At 41.7% G+C, this 14,779-nt stretch overlaps 1 protein-coding gene across 1 annotated transcript in view; it reads right to left on the bottom strand.

Annotated features, from left to right (window-relative positions):
- The window catches only part of LOC123978219 (neuroblastoma-amplified sequence-like), a 113,242-nt gene that overhangs the window by 36,272 nt on the left and 62,191 nt on the right, over window positions 1-14,779 (bottom strand). Inside the window, exons 33-39 of the mRNA XM_046061388.1 lie at window positions 12,293-12,406; window positions 9,394-9,507; window positions 6,930-7,087; window positions 5,981-6,064; window positions 3,910-4,086; window positions 3,147-3,260; window positions 1,779-1,942 (exon numbers count right to left, since the gene is read on the bottom strand). Of these exons, the coding sequence (XP_045917344.1) occupies window positions 1,779-1,942; window positions 3,147-3,260; window positions 3,910-4,086; window positions 5,981-6,064; window positions 6,930-7,087; window positions 9,394-9,507; window positions 12,293-12,406 (925 nt within the window). The remainder of the gene's footprint in view (window positions 1-1,778; window positions 1,943-3,146; window positions 3,261-3,909; window positions 4,087-5,980; window positions 6,065-6,929; window positions 7,088-9,393; window positions 9,508-12,292; window positions 12,407-14,779) is intronic.

Here is a 14,779-nt window from a genome sequence, read left to right as displayed (position 1 = left end):
GTGTGTGTGTGTGTGTGTGTGTGTGTGTGTGTGTGTGTGTGTGTGTGTGTGTGTGTGTGTGTGTGTGTGTATCTCTGCCTCTGTTTCCCATCACATCAAGTGTTTGCTTCTGCACCTTACTCAGCTCAATCCCATTGAGTCACTTCCCACTTGTGTCATCATTAATTACCTCCACCTTATCTGGGCCAGGTGAAAAATCAATATATTTATTTTCTTAAAGGCCATCTCCTAGTCTGTTTTTGAGGACAGCCGGCGTGGCGGGCCGATGTGGGAGTCATTAATTGAAGGTTGTTATCGGACGCGGTGCCGTCCAGATTGGCTTTTCTCTTTCTCGACACGTCGCACTCCGCGGCAGCTCCGAAGGGAAGGTGACTTTTAAGAAGAGAGATACTCATTGAATGACAGCAGCGGCAGAGAGAGAGAGAGGGCTTGGATTTGGTGGAATGTGTGTGAATGTGTTTACGTGTGAGTGAGTGAGTGAGTGAGTGATGTGCGTATGCATACCTACACATTAGCACTCCATGGTTAAAGAGTGCGCCTCACATTCTTCAGTGTCCACGTATTAGTATTCAAACACACACACCAATGCACAGACACACACGAGTTTGCTCTTTATTTTTGTAGTGGCATTGATTTTGGCGAGCAGCTGCGATCCATCACGCAGCGTGGCCTTGATGTTTTGACTTGATGCTATCTCTCTGGTATCGCTGCAGTGACGTGTCATTATTTACTGTTGCCGTGGGATGCGTGGGTATACATTAATTAATCAATATGAGGCTATTCTTCCCATGTTGTCCCCTAGTCCACCACATATGGGCTCCCTGGCTAGACGGATGAGGAGAGGAGAGGGCAGGGTGACTACAGAAATACTGTGCTTTCTGCAAATACCAGTTTCACTAAGACGGAGCACTAAGGAACAACTCCTTGCACAACCACTCACTCGGTGTAGCTTTAACGTTTAGAAAGCACTTTTTAGATATTACAAAAAGAAGCCATGCATTTCTAAATTCAGGAATAGCTCACTAGCAAGCCAACAGGTGAGAGGTTGCCAAATCACTGTAGCAATGATTCACAAAATAAATAAAGTGAAATTAAGACGAATATTTAGGACCTGATTTTCCAAAATGATCCATTAAACAGCTACAAATAACTTTGAAAGACTCTCAACTTTCATTTTGGAGTTACCTTAAAGATAGGCAAGCACTGTTTGTTTTTATAAATCTTGTAGGTTGTGTTAACTCAAATAATAGGTTCTGATCAGTTTCTGCACATCCAAAATGTACAACATCTATGCTCATACTGCATGGGTCAATCAACCGGCCACGACATGGGCACTCACACTGAGCTTAAAAATGTAACCCCTGGTCGGTTTTGTCCACTGACAATTCCAATAAAGCTGATTTGATCAAGATGAACACATCCTCCAAAGTGTTGACAAGAAAAAGAAAGGCAGCCTTATACTTTGTGCAACTCTACTATGAACAGAAAGCACGAAGAAAAAAACAGAAGAAAAAACCTGGTGCCGCAGATGGCTGGAAGATGCAGACAATATGGTGTGTCTGTTCTGCGGCAAAGTTCAGTTTTTATTTCTATCACACCACAGTCTCAGTCAAGACTACAGTAGCAACAAAGTACTGCTCCAATATTATTTAAAAACTAGATCGCAGCCATGTGGCTCAAGCTGCGCGACAGACAACTTCAATGACAAGTGATTCTAAAATTAGTTGGGTGCTGCCCACAGAAAAAGGCCACGCTATACTATCTATAGATATAAGTACCTGTGCGTGTAACTAGTGTAGGCCTTTTCTGCATGCTTACCCTCAGTGGCAGGAAACAACGTTTTTCCTTCAGTTTTAGTCTCAGCCAGCTTGCCGGTCCTCAGCAAAACCTCAGCAAAGTTTTCCTGAGGCACATCTTTGTAGGACTTGTACACATCTTGACTCTAAAAGAAAGAAGGGACAGGAGAGGGTGATAAATAACTACCTAATAGTTATTATTGCACCGAGCGAATCCCAAAAGCGGGGAGCGCAGATCGGAAAATGACACAGGGAGATGTGATTAAGGTGACTGAGCGTCTTAATTTCCAGTCAGACAGATGAGAGACGGAGTAAACAAATGAACTTCAGAGCCCAATGAAGCCTTTTAACGCAGGGCCTTTTGATAATTCATTTATAGGATTCTTGTATGCCAAGTTAATTCTAAAGTGTCTGAGAGGTGAACAATGACGTTTGTGCTCTCGCTGGCCTCAGAGCTCTCGCTTTAGCACGCAGTGTTTCTTGTCTTTCTTCGCCACTCTTGCTCTATCCATCTTTCTGTCTTGTTGCATTTGTCTCTCTTTCTCTCTCAATCAGCCTGTCCTCCCTCCCCACTTCCTTCATTGGAAGTGTTAAGGTAAAAACCAATCCCATTGATCAGCCGGCTCATAGACAGATGGACGCGGGGAGCCATTATTGGTAGATGGATGATGGAAGATGGATGAACGTTGGAGATGGAGCGGAGGAAGGGATTTGGAGAGGCCTATTAAAATGTCATGAGAAGAGATGTATCGGCCTTCTCTGTTTCCCCCCGCGTCCACTCTTTTAGCTATCCACATGATTTGTGTCTCGGAGTAAAAAGCCCAGTCAGAGCCCAGGGCAACCATTTTATAGGCATAAAGGTCAAACTACTCCTTTTCTTACTTTTGTTCTTTTCTACACCCATAACTCCTTTCATCAATATTCTTTCCTTTAGGATTTTAATACTTTCACCTCCCCCCCTCCATCTAATGCATACAGTATAATTCTGTTTTTTTTTTTTTAAACTACATCTCCGATTTTGTTTGCCGTTAACATACCATCCTTCTTAAGTTCATCCGTCTTTTCCTGCAAAGTACCGTTAGTACTTCCAAATTGCTTTTGGCATTAAAATGACTTAGTCTGAAATCAATATTCATTTTGTCTCAACACTGTTTTTGAAGGAATTTATGAGTTATAGGACAAACAAAAATCTAATTAAATGCCTTAAGTCATAAACCTACTCAGGCATTGTTGCTGTAATTTAAGAAGGTGGCCTGAGGGGGAAAAAAGGAGGAGAAATAAGAAGAACAGGAATTTGAAGAGGAAGAAAAAATAATGAGCCGTGAGACACACTGGTTTTAAGCCACTCACCGGGTCTACATAGGGATCATCAATGAGTTCCTGATAAAAGGGGCTGCAGCCTTGACGCTCCAGGTTGGAGTTCTCACACGCCCCTTCCTGACTGGTGGCTCCTGCGCCATGACCCTGAGGAGCCATCAAAACATCATTAAACTTTCACAACATGCCCACAGCACTGTCATCTCTCTCTGTCCCACAGCTCACATCCTCTCCGTTTTTCGCCTTCCTTAGAAACATGTGCCCCCGCCGCCCGCCCCCCACCACCACCACCACCTCCTCCCCCGCGCCCCAAATGGCTGCCAAGACCAGAGACGCCATCAATCTCTGCCCCGGCGACCACTGAGCTAGTCCAGCCGCCAGCAAACCACCAGATATTGAAATATTCAACAGTTGGGCCAATTAATTATGCAGGAGATGAGCTCTTGATTGGTTGTTTTTTAGACGAGGCCTGTGAAGTCTGGGAGAAAGAGTGTATGAGATATGGGAGCATGGGCAGACTTGCAAATGTATCTTTTTACACACATAGTCAAACATACATACTGTGCAGCTACGGAAACAACAGCGTTAAAAACAAGCGTAAAGCAAATACATCTGCAGTCATTGTTTTGTTATTGTTGCACACACTACTGTTTATGCATCAATAAACACACATGTCAATACAACAAACTAAAACCACACACATTTAGAACCACAAGTTAGTTAGTTAACTCGACACTTTATTGCCCTTGACTTCTGCTTCACCACAGATCACATCAATAAAAAACAGTGATCTTACATGCTGTGGCCGGAGGTAGTTGAGCGATTCCTTCCACCAGCGGTGGTCGCTGACTGCGGTCAGGACGGCCTTGGTGGTCAGTCCTGTGGTGGTCAGCACTTCCATGGTCTTAGCAGTAGTCCTGTGCAGCAGGTGCCCCGCTGTCCCCACAGGGGAGCCCACAGAGGGAGCGCAGGCCTGCAGGCAAAGCAGGTGACAGAGGTGACAGGATGCACAAAAAAACATGACAGCCAGCTTATTCTAGTGTGTCACTCAGGTGTCCCTGGAGTACGAGCCACTGGAAGAGTCTTTACCACTTGAAATCATCCCTGCATTAGTGCTACAGGATCCTCTGAAAAGTGTATTTTTCTTGCAAATGAAAAAGCAGAGGTGTTTCTCTGATCGCTACATCTGTATTGTTATACTGAGGACTCTTGAGGATCAGTGTGGTATTAGACATGGTTGTGTTCAATTTCATATTAGGTACTTGAAATGAGCACTTCAATAATCTGCAGGGCTCTTTGTGTTTGTCAGTTTGTTTTTATACTGCATAAGGGAATTTGTGTGTGAAAAGTCACAGAGTAAGTGCTTGGTTGTGTAGTTGTAGTCGGTGTGGGGCAGATTCATTACATGACTAGGATTACACATACAAAAATAAAAAAATAAATAAAAACTTTCATTGACCCAAACACCTTCAAAACACAATTGCTTGTTTCTTAAAGCAAAAGTTTGACATTTTGAGAAATATGCTTATTTGCTCTCTGGTGTTACCACTCATATATCTGTCTGTCGTATATACAGCCAGCAGCCAGTCAGATTAGCTTAGCATAAAGACTGGAAGTAGGGGGAAACAGTCAGCCTGGATCTATTCAAGCATAACAAAATCCACCTACCGGCACCTCCATATCTCACTAAAACCAAAGCGTAAAAATGTCAATTTACTGTTTTACAGGCGGTTATCCGCCTGACTACTTCTAGGCTCTGAGCAGTAACTTCCTGGGATCTCTGCTGGTTGCCTTGCAGTGGCTCCCAGCCAAGAAATAGTCTGGCACATACACTTATATTTCTGTACAGATTAAATAAACGAAATATAATGTTTTAATATGTGAGCCTCAGAGGTGCTGGTAGGTGCATTATGTTACCTTCCAACTGTCTGTAGCTTCATATTTAATGGACAGTCATGAGAGTGGTATCAATCTTCTCATCTAACTCTCTGGCAGAAAGCAAATATACAGATTTTTCAAAATGTCAAACTATTCCAAAGTAGGATATTGTCAAATCTACATTCAAGCTTGATCAATCTTGCCTACATTGTTCAGCCATTCCGACAATAATAAGAACTAAAGGACCAAAAAAAACAAACCCCTTTCACAACGTTTTCATCATCTTTAAAATTAACTAAAATGAACAGGTGAATGGTGCATTGCACTATGAATTGCATTCTTGGAGTATTTTTGAAAGCGCACCAATAGTTTCCATGGTGTGTTGGCTGCTGCACAATTGAAAAGGATTTTAAAACCAAATTTAGAGAGCCGGTGGACCGGGGCCAAATCATTTAGTGCCTTTCATCAATACTTTATTTGACAGGGGATTGAGGGTCAGAAAATGAAAGGAACTCAAACAAACATACACTCAAGATGTAAAGAAAAACACACACACCCACACAGAAAAATAAATGCACCTCTACAGTGTGCACGCACACACTCATCTAGAGTTTAAATACACACAAGTGAGGAGTACCGACATCAATACAGCAATAAAATGACAACAGACGGCTTCAAATGAGCACACATCCACACACAAAGGGGATGCAATGCAAGTCATGAAACATTAACACCCACTCAAGGCATCATAAAGCTGGCGCTGCTGAAGGGGAGGAGAAGGGGAGGCATAAATAAACCACGAGAGCTGAGCAACCTTAACACTAGATTTACACCTCATCAAATATGGAGCAATTGGAAAACACACAAACCGAACAAAAGGACAGGGACACACCCACACTGGAATAGCAGAAGATACAACTCAGACAAACAGCAGAGGTATGATAATCACATTAACATACAGAAAAAAAAACATATGGAGACGCACAAACCTTTGCGGAGTCTGTCCCGTCGACCTCTCGTCCACTCTCCTTAATAACAGGCTCCATTTGATAGTTAACTGCCTGGTACAACACCTGGAGGCCAGAAAGGAGGAGGGAGGAGGTAGAAGGAAAACAAAAGATGAGATTTGGTGTTTTGTTACACAACCTACTGTTTTAGCACAGCAATCTCGTTGGATTCGTGGTTAAACTGATATGTGGTTATAACGTAAGGTAAAAAACACAATGGTTTTCACTGTGTTCCTTAAAAAACATTTTTGAGTCAGTATTGTGCCGATGTCTTTCAGCACTAATATAAAAAGGTCACTGTCTAGTTCCTGTTTTGTTTTTATTCTTTCCTTTACTGACTAACTTCTTCTCTCAAACTACTGCCCATTGGTCCACAGTTGCTTTGCCACACAGTATGTTTAAAGCGAAAAGTACAAGACAGCTGCGAACCACAGGCAAATAGTCTCAGTTAAAATATAAAAAGTAACCAGAATTGAACTGAAATTCAACAATTTCCTATTCTGACAGGACGGAATGCAGTTAGGGGTGTGACAAAATCTCGTAGAACGATATTTCTAGTCGCCTACCGCAACAGCATGACGGCACATGATAAGAAAGCACCCGGTCCATGATCAAGTTGTATGTTATGCTAGGCTAGACCAAGAGATTAATATTCACTCAATTTAAGTTATTAGAGTAGTTATTACAATTTTAGTAATTAGTGTTACAAATTAGGATTTCAATGTTGACTGGACCTCTTAAATGGTTTTGGCTGTTTGCTGATTCAGGTCATCATTTTGTATATAAGATATTAACTATTAGTACAAAATAATGGTATTAGCTCTAGTTGTAAAAAGAAAATAACTACATAACTACTGTATATATGCTAAGTATCGGTACTGGTTTATAAAAAGCTTTATTGGTCAAACCACAATGAAAGATGAAGAGCGACCTGAGTTTGCAGATCACTGGAGGCAGCCAGGAGGCCGTGGATGTTGTCAGGGGGACAATGGGTGAGAGCGAAGGCTAAAAGCTCCTGCCGGGCCTCCAGGTCTCCATAGCCCTCACACTGACCGAGCAGACTGCACACATCCCAGGCTGGACTGTAACCTGTAGGAAGAACAGATGGAGGCAAACAAGGAGGGGGGGTAAGGTAAAGTAGGGCAAGAGAGGAAAGGAGAAAAAAAGGGTCACGTTGTTTTTAATTAAAAGTGAAAATGAGCGGGGTTAACAGCAACTGCAAAGGTTACTTAGCAAAGAGGAGATGATACAAACACGCAATATTAGTCTCCTTCTATCTCTGCTAATCTACCCTGAATACTATCAGATAGAATCCCAAGGCCTAACAACAGCCACCCAAGGTAGAGAACACACACATATTGTATGAAAGAATTTGCAGAATATAAATGCAGAGGTACTGATGAAACAGTGATGACAAGTGTAACCTTCAAGCCCTTGGGATATATAAATCTAAAACACGTTTCCATGTGAAGAAAATATCAGGCCGATGCCTTGTAGAAACTGTGCTACATTTGTTCCAGCTTCATCACTTTCAAAAACCAACAAACAGATTAAATTATTCCCACTGTGTTCACAGACCGAGAACACCAGTGCTTATCTGATTACACCTTCTCTTTCTCCCCGACACCTTTGTTTCCTCATCCACACTGTGTCCCGTTACTCAGCGCTGTGGCAAGACTCAGTGACATTCTATTCACTTTTTACTGGTGTAACACAAAAATGGGGGCAGACAAAATATCATTATCACTGTGACCACGCTAAATCCCTTCAGGGTAACTCAGCAGAGCAGGCAGTCTAGATTGGAATATTATTATGATATCATTCTCCGTATTATTGTTCTTGTGCATGAACAGACACAACATCACATTTGAGAAGAGTTTGAAACCATCAGACAAACCATTACTGGCACCAACTTAAAGAATCACCAACACAAACCACAGTGTAAGTGCAGAACATGCAAACCTGGGCCTTTTCCATATAAGTACATTTTTGATTATCATTCCTATCAGTTACAGGAGTGTGGTTGCACACACAAAGATCATCAATGATTATAACTGACATTGTAAGTGCATTTACTTTTAATTTTACTTCCAGATAAGCGGTATAGGTAAAGAAGGCGGGAGTTTGCTTGAAACAAACTACCTCATAGAACGCTGTCCAGCCATGCTGGATGACAAACGTTTTTAAGCTGTTCTGGTGGGGTGAAAAGCCAGCTGTCGTGAGAAAAGAGACAAGGGGTGATAATCATTAAAATGCGGATAATCGCCCGCACTTTGGACAATCTTTCCTGAAAGGCATTCATAGTGTTGAGGTAGTTTGTACATATGAAAAGGAAGACTGAAAGAAAGAAGCTTTCTCACCTCCCAATCTCCCCCGGCAAATCACTGCCGTAAGTGGGTGTGAGTGTCACATTGTCAGTTTTGGAAAGAAATTGTCAGACGCACACCCTCAGTTCAGACATCATAAACATGTGGAGGGAGAGTGTTTCCAAGGCTACTTGACCATCTGACAAGCACTTTTTTTGAAGCATACTGTCTAACTGACGGCTCACGTTGCTTGCCCTGATTGATACTATGGTAAATCACTTTTAACATTTGTGAGTAAAATGTTAACCAATAGTCTTCTGCCAATCATTTTTGATGAATGCCACCTTCTACCAGCAACTATGTAAGCTTGCTGGTAAATATCTAAGAATGACAAGAACATTCAAAACCTATAAGTATTAATTTCTGGTTTATTCAGGTTTGTTAACTGGAAAACTTACACTCAAACATGAACTTACACTCAGACATCTGTGAAGGTTTTCAGTCATTCAGGTTATAGTTATCCAAGGAATGTTAAAATCAAGGGCAACTGGACTTGGTTGACAATACTCGAAGACGTTTCATCCCTCATCTGTGAGACTTCTTCTGTTCTGACTGACTGGTAGGGAAACTCAGCAATTAAACCTCTGTAGCAACCTAACATCTCATCTCCGATATGAGACGAAACTTCTTCGAGTATCTTCAGCCAAGTCCAGTTGCCCTTGATTTTAACATTCCCTGGACAATAAGGACATGATGCTATACTGCATGTTGATTATTTAACACCGATGTAAACTAAATCTGACTGCGTTGTACCTTGGACAGTATGTTAGCTAACCAAGGGTTCAGAGAGTAAAAGAGAATGCATAGCATTTTCAGAAATAAATCACTTTTATGACAGTGACTCTGGTGGAGCTCTGTAGCCGGGAAAGGCTTCTGTTAAGATCCAAACAAATTTGCCAGCTAATGAAAGTTTCGGGGGAATCATTGCGCCCATGTAATGTTATAATTGAACCAAATGAGGGGAAGGGCGGACAGGCAGAAGGGAGGTTCACATTAGCTGTTCTACAGGCTTCACGGTTCACTACATACCTGCAGCCATGAGGTCCTGACAGTGGATGTAGGAGGCCTTGAAGTCCAGACACTGGAGAGCTTGTTCTGCGAGCAGGGTCAGCACTTTGCCTTTTCGCGTAGCCTTGTCATCTCCTAGATACATACACACATACACACACACACGCACAGATATTAATTCAAGCAGACATCGACACTGGATAGAAGCAGCACACAAACATGAAAGTGTTTTTTTAAAACTGTCAACATCACACACTGAATGGCAAATCCCACAATCCTGCATATCACATACAACATAATAAACCTCTTATTAAATCTTCATCTGACTACATTCTCTCTCACACACACACACACACACACACACACACACACACTCTCAAGTTTGGAACGTAAGGACGTCCATATATATTAGCTGCACCACAGACCAAGCCCGAGACTACATGTTAATCTGCATCAGCCATAAATGACGATATTGACGTGCCTGTTCCTCTCAAAGCGTGACTATGAAATATCAAAAAGTATCATGTCGCTGTTTCGCTCAACAGGAATAAATCTCAGTTTGATATCTTCAGTGTTGGTGGGATCTGTTGGGGCGTTAAAATTCATGTGGAAGGACAACCTTTGATCTTGGTCTAAGCTCAATAAACAAAAAGGAGAGGACTGGACGATCAAGAGAGGCATAGGCAGAAACAGGACTTCTGAACAAACCTTTACACTGAAGATCAAAGAGATGAAGAAAAGCGAGAGCACTGGATTGTTCTGTTTGTGTGTGTGTGTGTGTGTGTGTGTGTGTGTGTGTGTGTGTGTGCGGTGTGAGTAATGGGTAGATGTCAAATGCTTTTAAGGACACATTCTCCGGCATTTATTTCAAGCCAATCAAAGTCAGACATCTTGGGAAAGCCATAAAAAGCCTTTACCTGTTGTTGATGGGCCAATCAAAGAGCGGGATGAAAGGTTGAAAAATGTCAGAAAAACAACAAATAGATAATACTCAAGTTATACACTTTGACTTCAACATGAGGCTCTTTACTGGATCACCAGGACCCTTTCCAAGTCAGCACAACTTCATTCTCATTTGGAATATCATAATTATTGATTCATTCAGACAAAAACAACATTTTTTTCTTACCTCTACCGCAGGACTGAATGATTTAAGGAGCATTTCTGTAGACCGAGGCAGGAACCAAACCCTTTGGGTTTTTAAGCGGTGTGCTGGTGATACCTGCATTAAATATTCACCACAGAGCCCCAGAGCTATGCACCCTTCAAAAGCCTCCCCCCTGCATTTATTTATTTAAAAAATTGTTTATTCCTCTTCTCATCTCCCTCTGCCTCATTTTTTCTGAGGCCACACAGTGAGAGCTGCCTGCTGACTGAATGTGAGCAGAAGAGAGACAGAAATGCCAGAAGGCCGGTTAGCAGGTTCCCCTTTAGCTGGCGACAGGCCTCAGTGAGAGAAGACAGAACGAGGTACGAATTAAGGGACAAGGGACAGAAGAGAGAGGGAAGAAACAGACATGTAGAGACAGGCAGACAAACATGTTTGTGGTCAAGAGCTCGTGCTAGAAAGTGAACAGAAAGAAAGAGAAAAAGACTAGAACCTATAAAAAGAAAGAGGGAAATACACTGGCAAGGTTTTAGAGCACGTGGGATGTTGCTTAAAGAGCCAAGACCTCTTTAAAGTACGTGTCGTTCCACAGCACGCTGAGAATTAACCCGACAAATGTTTCATTTCACTTCTTCCTCTACATACTGTACATACTCAGATAATAAGTTTTGGTCCAATTTCACTGTTATATCTTAGTATCCCACCTGGACAAACAGGTGTTTCTGCCAATTACAAACATGAGGTTGACATTTTAAATAAAACACATGAAAAAGGACGTTAATGTAACTGGGTCCTAATTATAAAACCGTTGGTCCAACAAATTGATCTGATTACTAAGTTGAATGCCCCTTGTCAGCATCTCTCAGCTTTAAAAGTGGTTTGAGGATCAATACTTTCATCTTTTCTTATGGCAATATTAGGCAGCAAACAGAGCTTCAAAGAGGCCAAGCCGTAGGTGCCTCGACTGCAGGCACAACAAATATAAAAATTCCAAATGTTTTACATGGACAATGTAGCATTCTCAGAACTCATAATATCATCTAAAAAACATAATCATCTATGAAGAACAGTAATTTAGATTTGGACTAAAATGAGGACAATGAGGATAAAAACAGCCAATGACCACCAAATGAAACAGCTCTGTGATACAGTCAGCGACAGAGTCTCATGAACTTATTATAACTGATTATACTGGTATTTATGAATGGGCTGCAGTTCAGAAATATCTATCCTCTTCACAAAAATCCTGGTGTACAGACGTGACTTAACAGCCTAGCACCTAACCTGCCCCTGATAGTCATAACTACATGAAACGTGAGCACAGAGAAAAGGGTTTAGGGAGCACACAAAGGGATGTGTCTGGGGAATTAAATTTGCTCACTCCTTCAGGGTGTGTGTGTGTGTGTGTGTGTGTGTGTGTGTGTGTGTGAGAGTGTATGTGTGTGTGTGTGATTGTGTGTGTGTGTGTGTGTGTGTGGGCGTGTGTGTGGGCGTGTGCGTGTGCGCTTAAGTATGGATTTTTGCTTGCAACACCGCTCATGAAGATGAATTTCCCTCTTGTGTGAGAACTGTCGGTGCACTCATTGAATGTACCCACACATGCCAGGGTACGTATCTGTGCCTGGTGTGGGCGGTCCTTTCCCACTTAATCTCATGAGCTATTGTCATGAAACTGCCACCAGGGAAGTGTCTTGTTCATTGAATGTTTCCCTCACACACGTGATCAAACCCAAGAGAAAACTGTGATGAGGTCAGTGGTGTCAGACAAAATGTAGTGTGTGTGTGTGTGTGTGTGTGTGTCTCTGTAGGTACCTGCCACTCTGAGAAGCGAGGCCAGATTCAGCAGGGTAGTGGACTGCTTGTAGGCGGTGGAGCAGTGGGCGATGCATTCTTCTATGAGAGACAGACGGTCTGATCGCAGACGCACTGGGAGGGAGAGAAGGAAGGCAGAGGGGGAGGGGTGTCAGACATGTTTTGCTAATTACTGTATTCAATCTAGAGCAGCTGAAGATACAAATGATCGAGCGTAAATTATGGATGCAGCTGCTGTCTTGATGTCTGCAAAATAATACAATGCTGTTTAGTTCGCAAAAGTAAAGCCCCACCCTGACGATAGATATTGGTTGATGTTGATGATGATAAGGTTTTTTGCATAATCACGCAACATACTAATAGGAAAATCTGCTCATTATCCTGTAGAATTTTTTACACTTGAAAAAAGGAACATTTTAATTAAAACTGACTTTAACATTAAATACAAGCTACACATTTTTGATTGGAAAACATAAGTAGAAAATGTATTATTATAAAGGGAAATTAAAGTTTTATCATTTATTAATCATTTAAGTCATTTTTTTAAAAGCTAAAATTATTTGGTCTCCAGTGTGAGGATTTGCTGTTTTTCTCTTCTTTTTTTTATAATCATTGTAAAATGGGAAACTGTGATGGCCATTTTTCCGTATTTGCTGACAGACCACACCAATCACTCAAGAAAATAATCAGTAGATTAAATGATGAGTAAAAATCATCAGCCCCAGAAGAAATTAAAACAAACATATTTCCAGCACCCCGCGACCCGATCCCGGATAAGCGGATGAAGATGGATGGATATTTCCAGCACAACTATCAAAGTTGAAATATGCAAAATGTATATAAACACAAATATAATAAATAATATAAATTCAGCCTAATTTTAATTATTCTCACAGATAAGAACTGCATTCCACTGTGCAATTCTACTCTATAATGACAAATAAAAAACCTTGAATAACGATGTTAAAATATTGTCAACCACATCATTTGTTACCTGTGATCCTGTAAAAAGTACCACAATTTCTTTCATAAATGTGCCTTCCATGATTTTGCTGTTTAACATCTGGGAACTCAAATGGCAAAACATGAGTCTGTGCATTTATACTTTTTTATTACATGTTAAATTTACATACTAGTGCACAATTCTTAGAGATTCAATGCTCGTTGTTTGACATTACCTATATGCGTTAGATTCACAGGACTGTAATTAATTTTTAGAAAGGTTTTCAACTTTTTCAAGATACAGGAACTCCCCAAAAAACATTTCCATATTTTTCTAAACTTGCACTGAAAACCTGAGAAATAGCATGTTTAGTATCTCCACAAGCCTCTGTGCTTTCTCTGCGCCCTGCTGAGGATCTTTATGGCTTGGCATCACTTTGGGCGAGGCCTAGAGGGATTCTGGGGAGGGTGGTGTGTATGAAGCATCGCCTACGGCCATAGGGGGCTGCAGGAGACAGCCTAAGATGGATTACATATGCTCGAAACTATTCACCTCATACTTCTGCATGTTTATCTCAGAATGTGCAAACTTATATGGGATAGAAAGAATGCGTATTTTTGTGTGTGGACAGTATGCACACATGTTTCCTTGAGCCAGTACAAAAAGAATAGTTTGAAAGCACCGCAGGCAATACCAGAACCAGTCCAGCCTTGAGCACTGAAAATAGGGTTTATACAATAATCACTGATACAAAACCCGTTGTTTTTTCTCTCTGCGCATGTTTCTTTCTACTGTCATTTCTTTCCTTTATTCCTTCCTATTCTACCATTAGTCCTTCCTTCCAATACTTTATTCCCACACTCTCTCCTGTTCTCACTTTGTCTCACAGGTAAGAATAAGTGGGCAATGAAAAAAATAATACAGGTAGACAGCAGGGAGTGAGGAGAAAGAAGAGTGAGAGTAAGGGGGCAAAGGAGGTGTGAAAAAAAGTAAAAAATGAGGGGATAAGTGATGCAGAAAAAGAAAAGAGAGAAACAAGGAGAGAGATGGGGAGAGAGAGAGAGATGGCAATTTATGGCTCTCTCTGTCACAGCGGCTTTATGCTGGCAGCTCAGTTTGATGAGGGCAAAGGGGGGAGGAAAGCAGAGGCCTCGGAGGCAAACAACACATCGGTTCAGAGGTGAAGCGATGAGGGGCCAAGCTGGCTCATTCTGGCTCCACAGTTTCCTTTAACAGAGAGCCATGCCTGGAAACTGCTGCGATAGGGTACTGACGTGGAGCCAGAAAAGGAGAAAAAGAAAGTGTGTGTGGAGGTGAATACTGATGGGTCAGATTTACAGCAAGAATAAAAAAGGAGGGGTGTGCGTGCGTGCGAGAGAGAGAGACCATCTCTCTCAAATACTTTAATCCTAATTAGGCCATCAGGCAGATGTTGTTTGCTCAACAGTTGATCCATAAATAACCATATATTTACACATAAGAAGTGACATATGGAGGGATGGAGGGATGGAGGAACTGGGGGGGGGGGGGGGGGGGGGGGGGGG

Source organism: Micropterus dolomieu, linkage group LG10, assembly GCF_021292245.1.
Source record: "Micropterus dolomieu isolate WLL.071019.BEF.003 ecotype Adirondacks linkage group LG10, ASM2129224v1, whole genome shotgun sequence".
NCBI classification, from domain to species: Eukaryota; Metazoa; Chordata; class Actinopteri; order Centrarchiformes; family Centrarchidae; genus Micropterus; species Micropterus dolomieu.
This window is presented reverse-complemented; position numbering and strand designations above follow the sequence as displayed.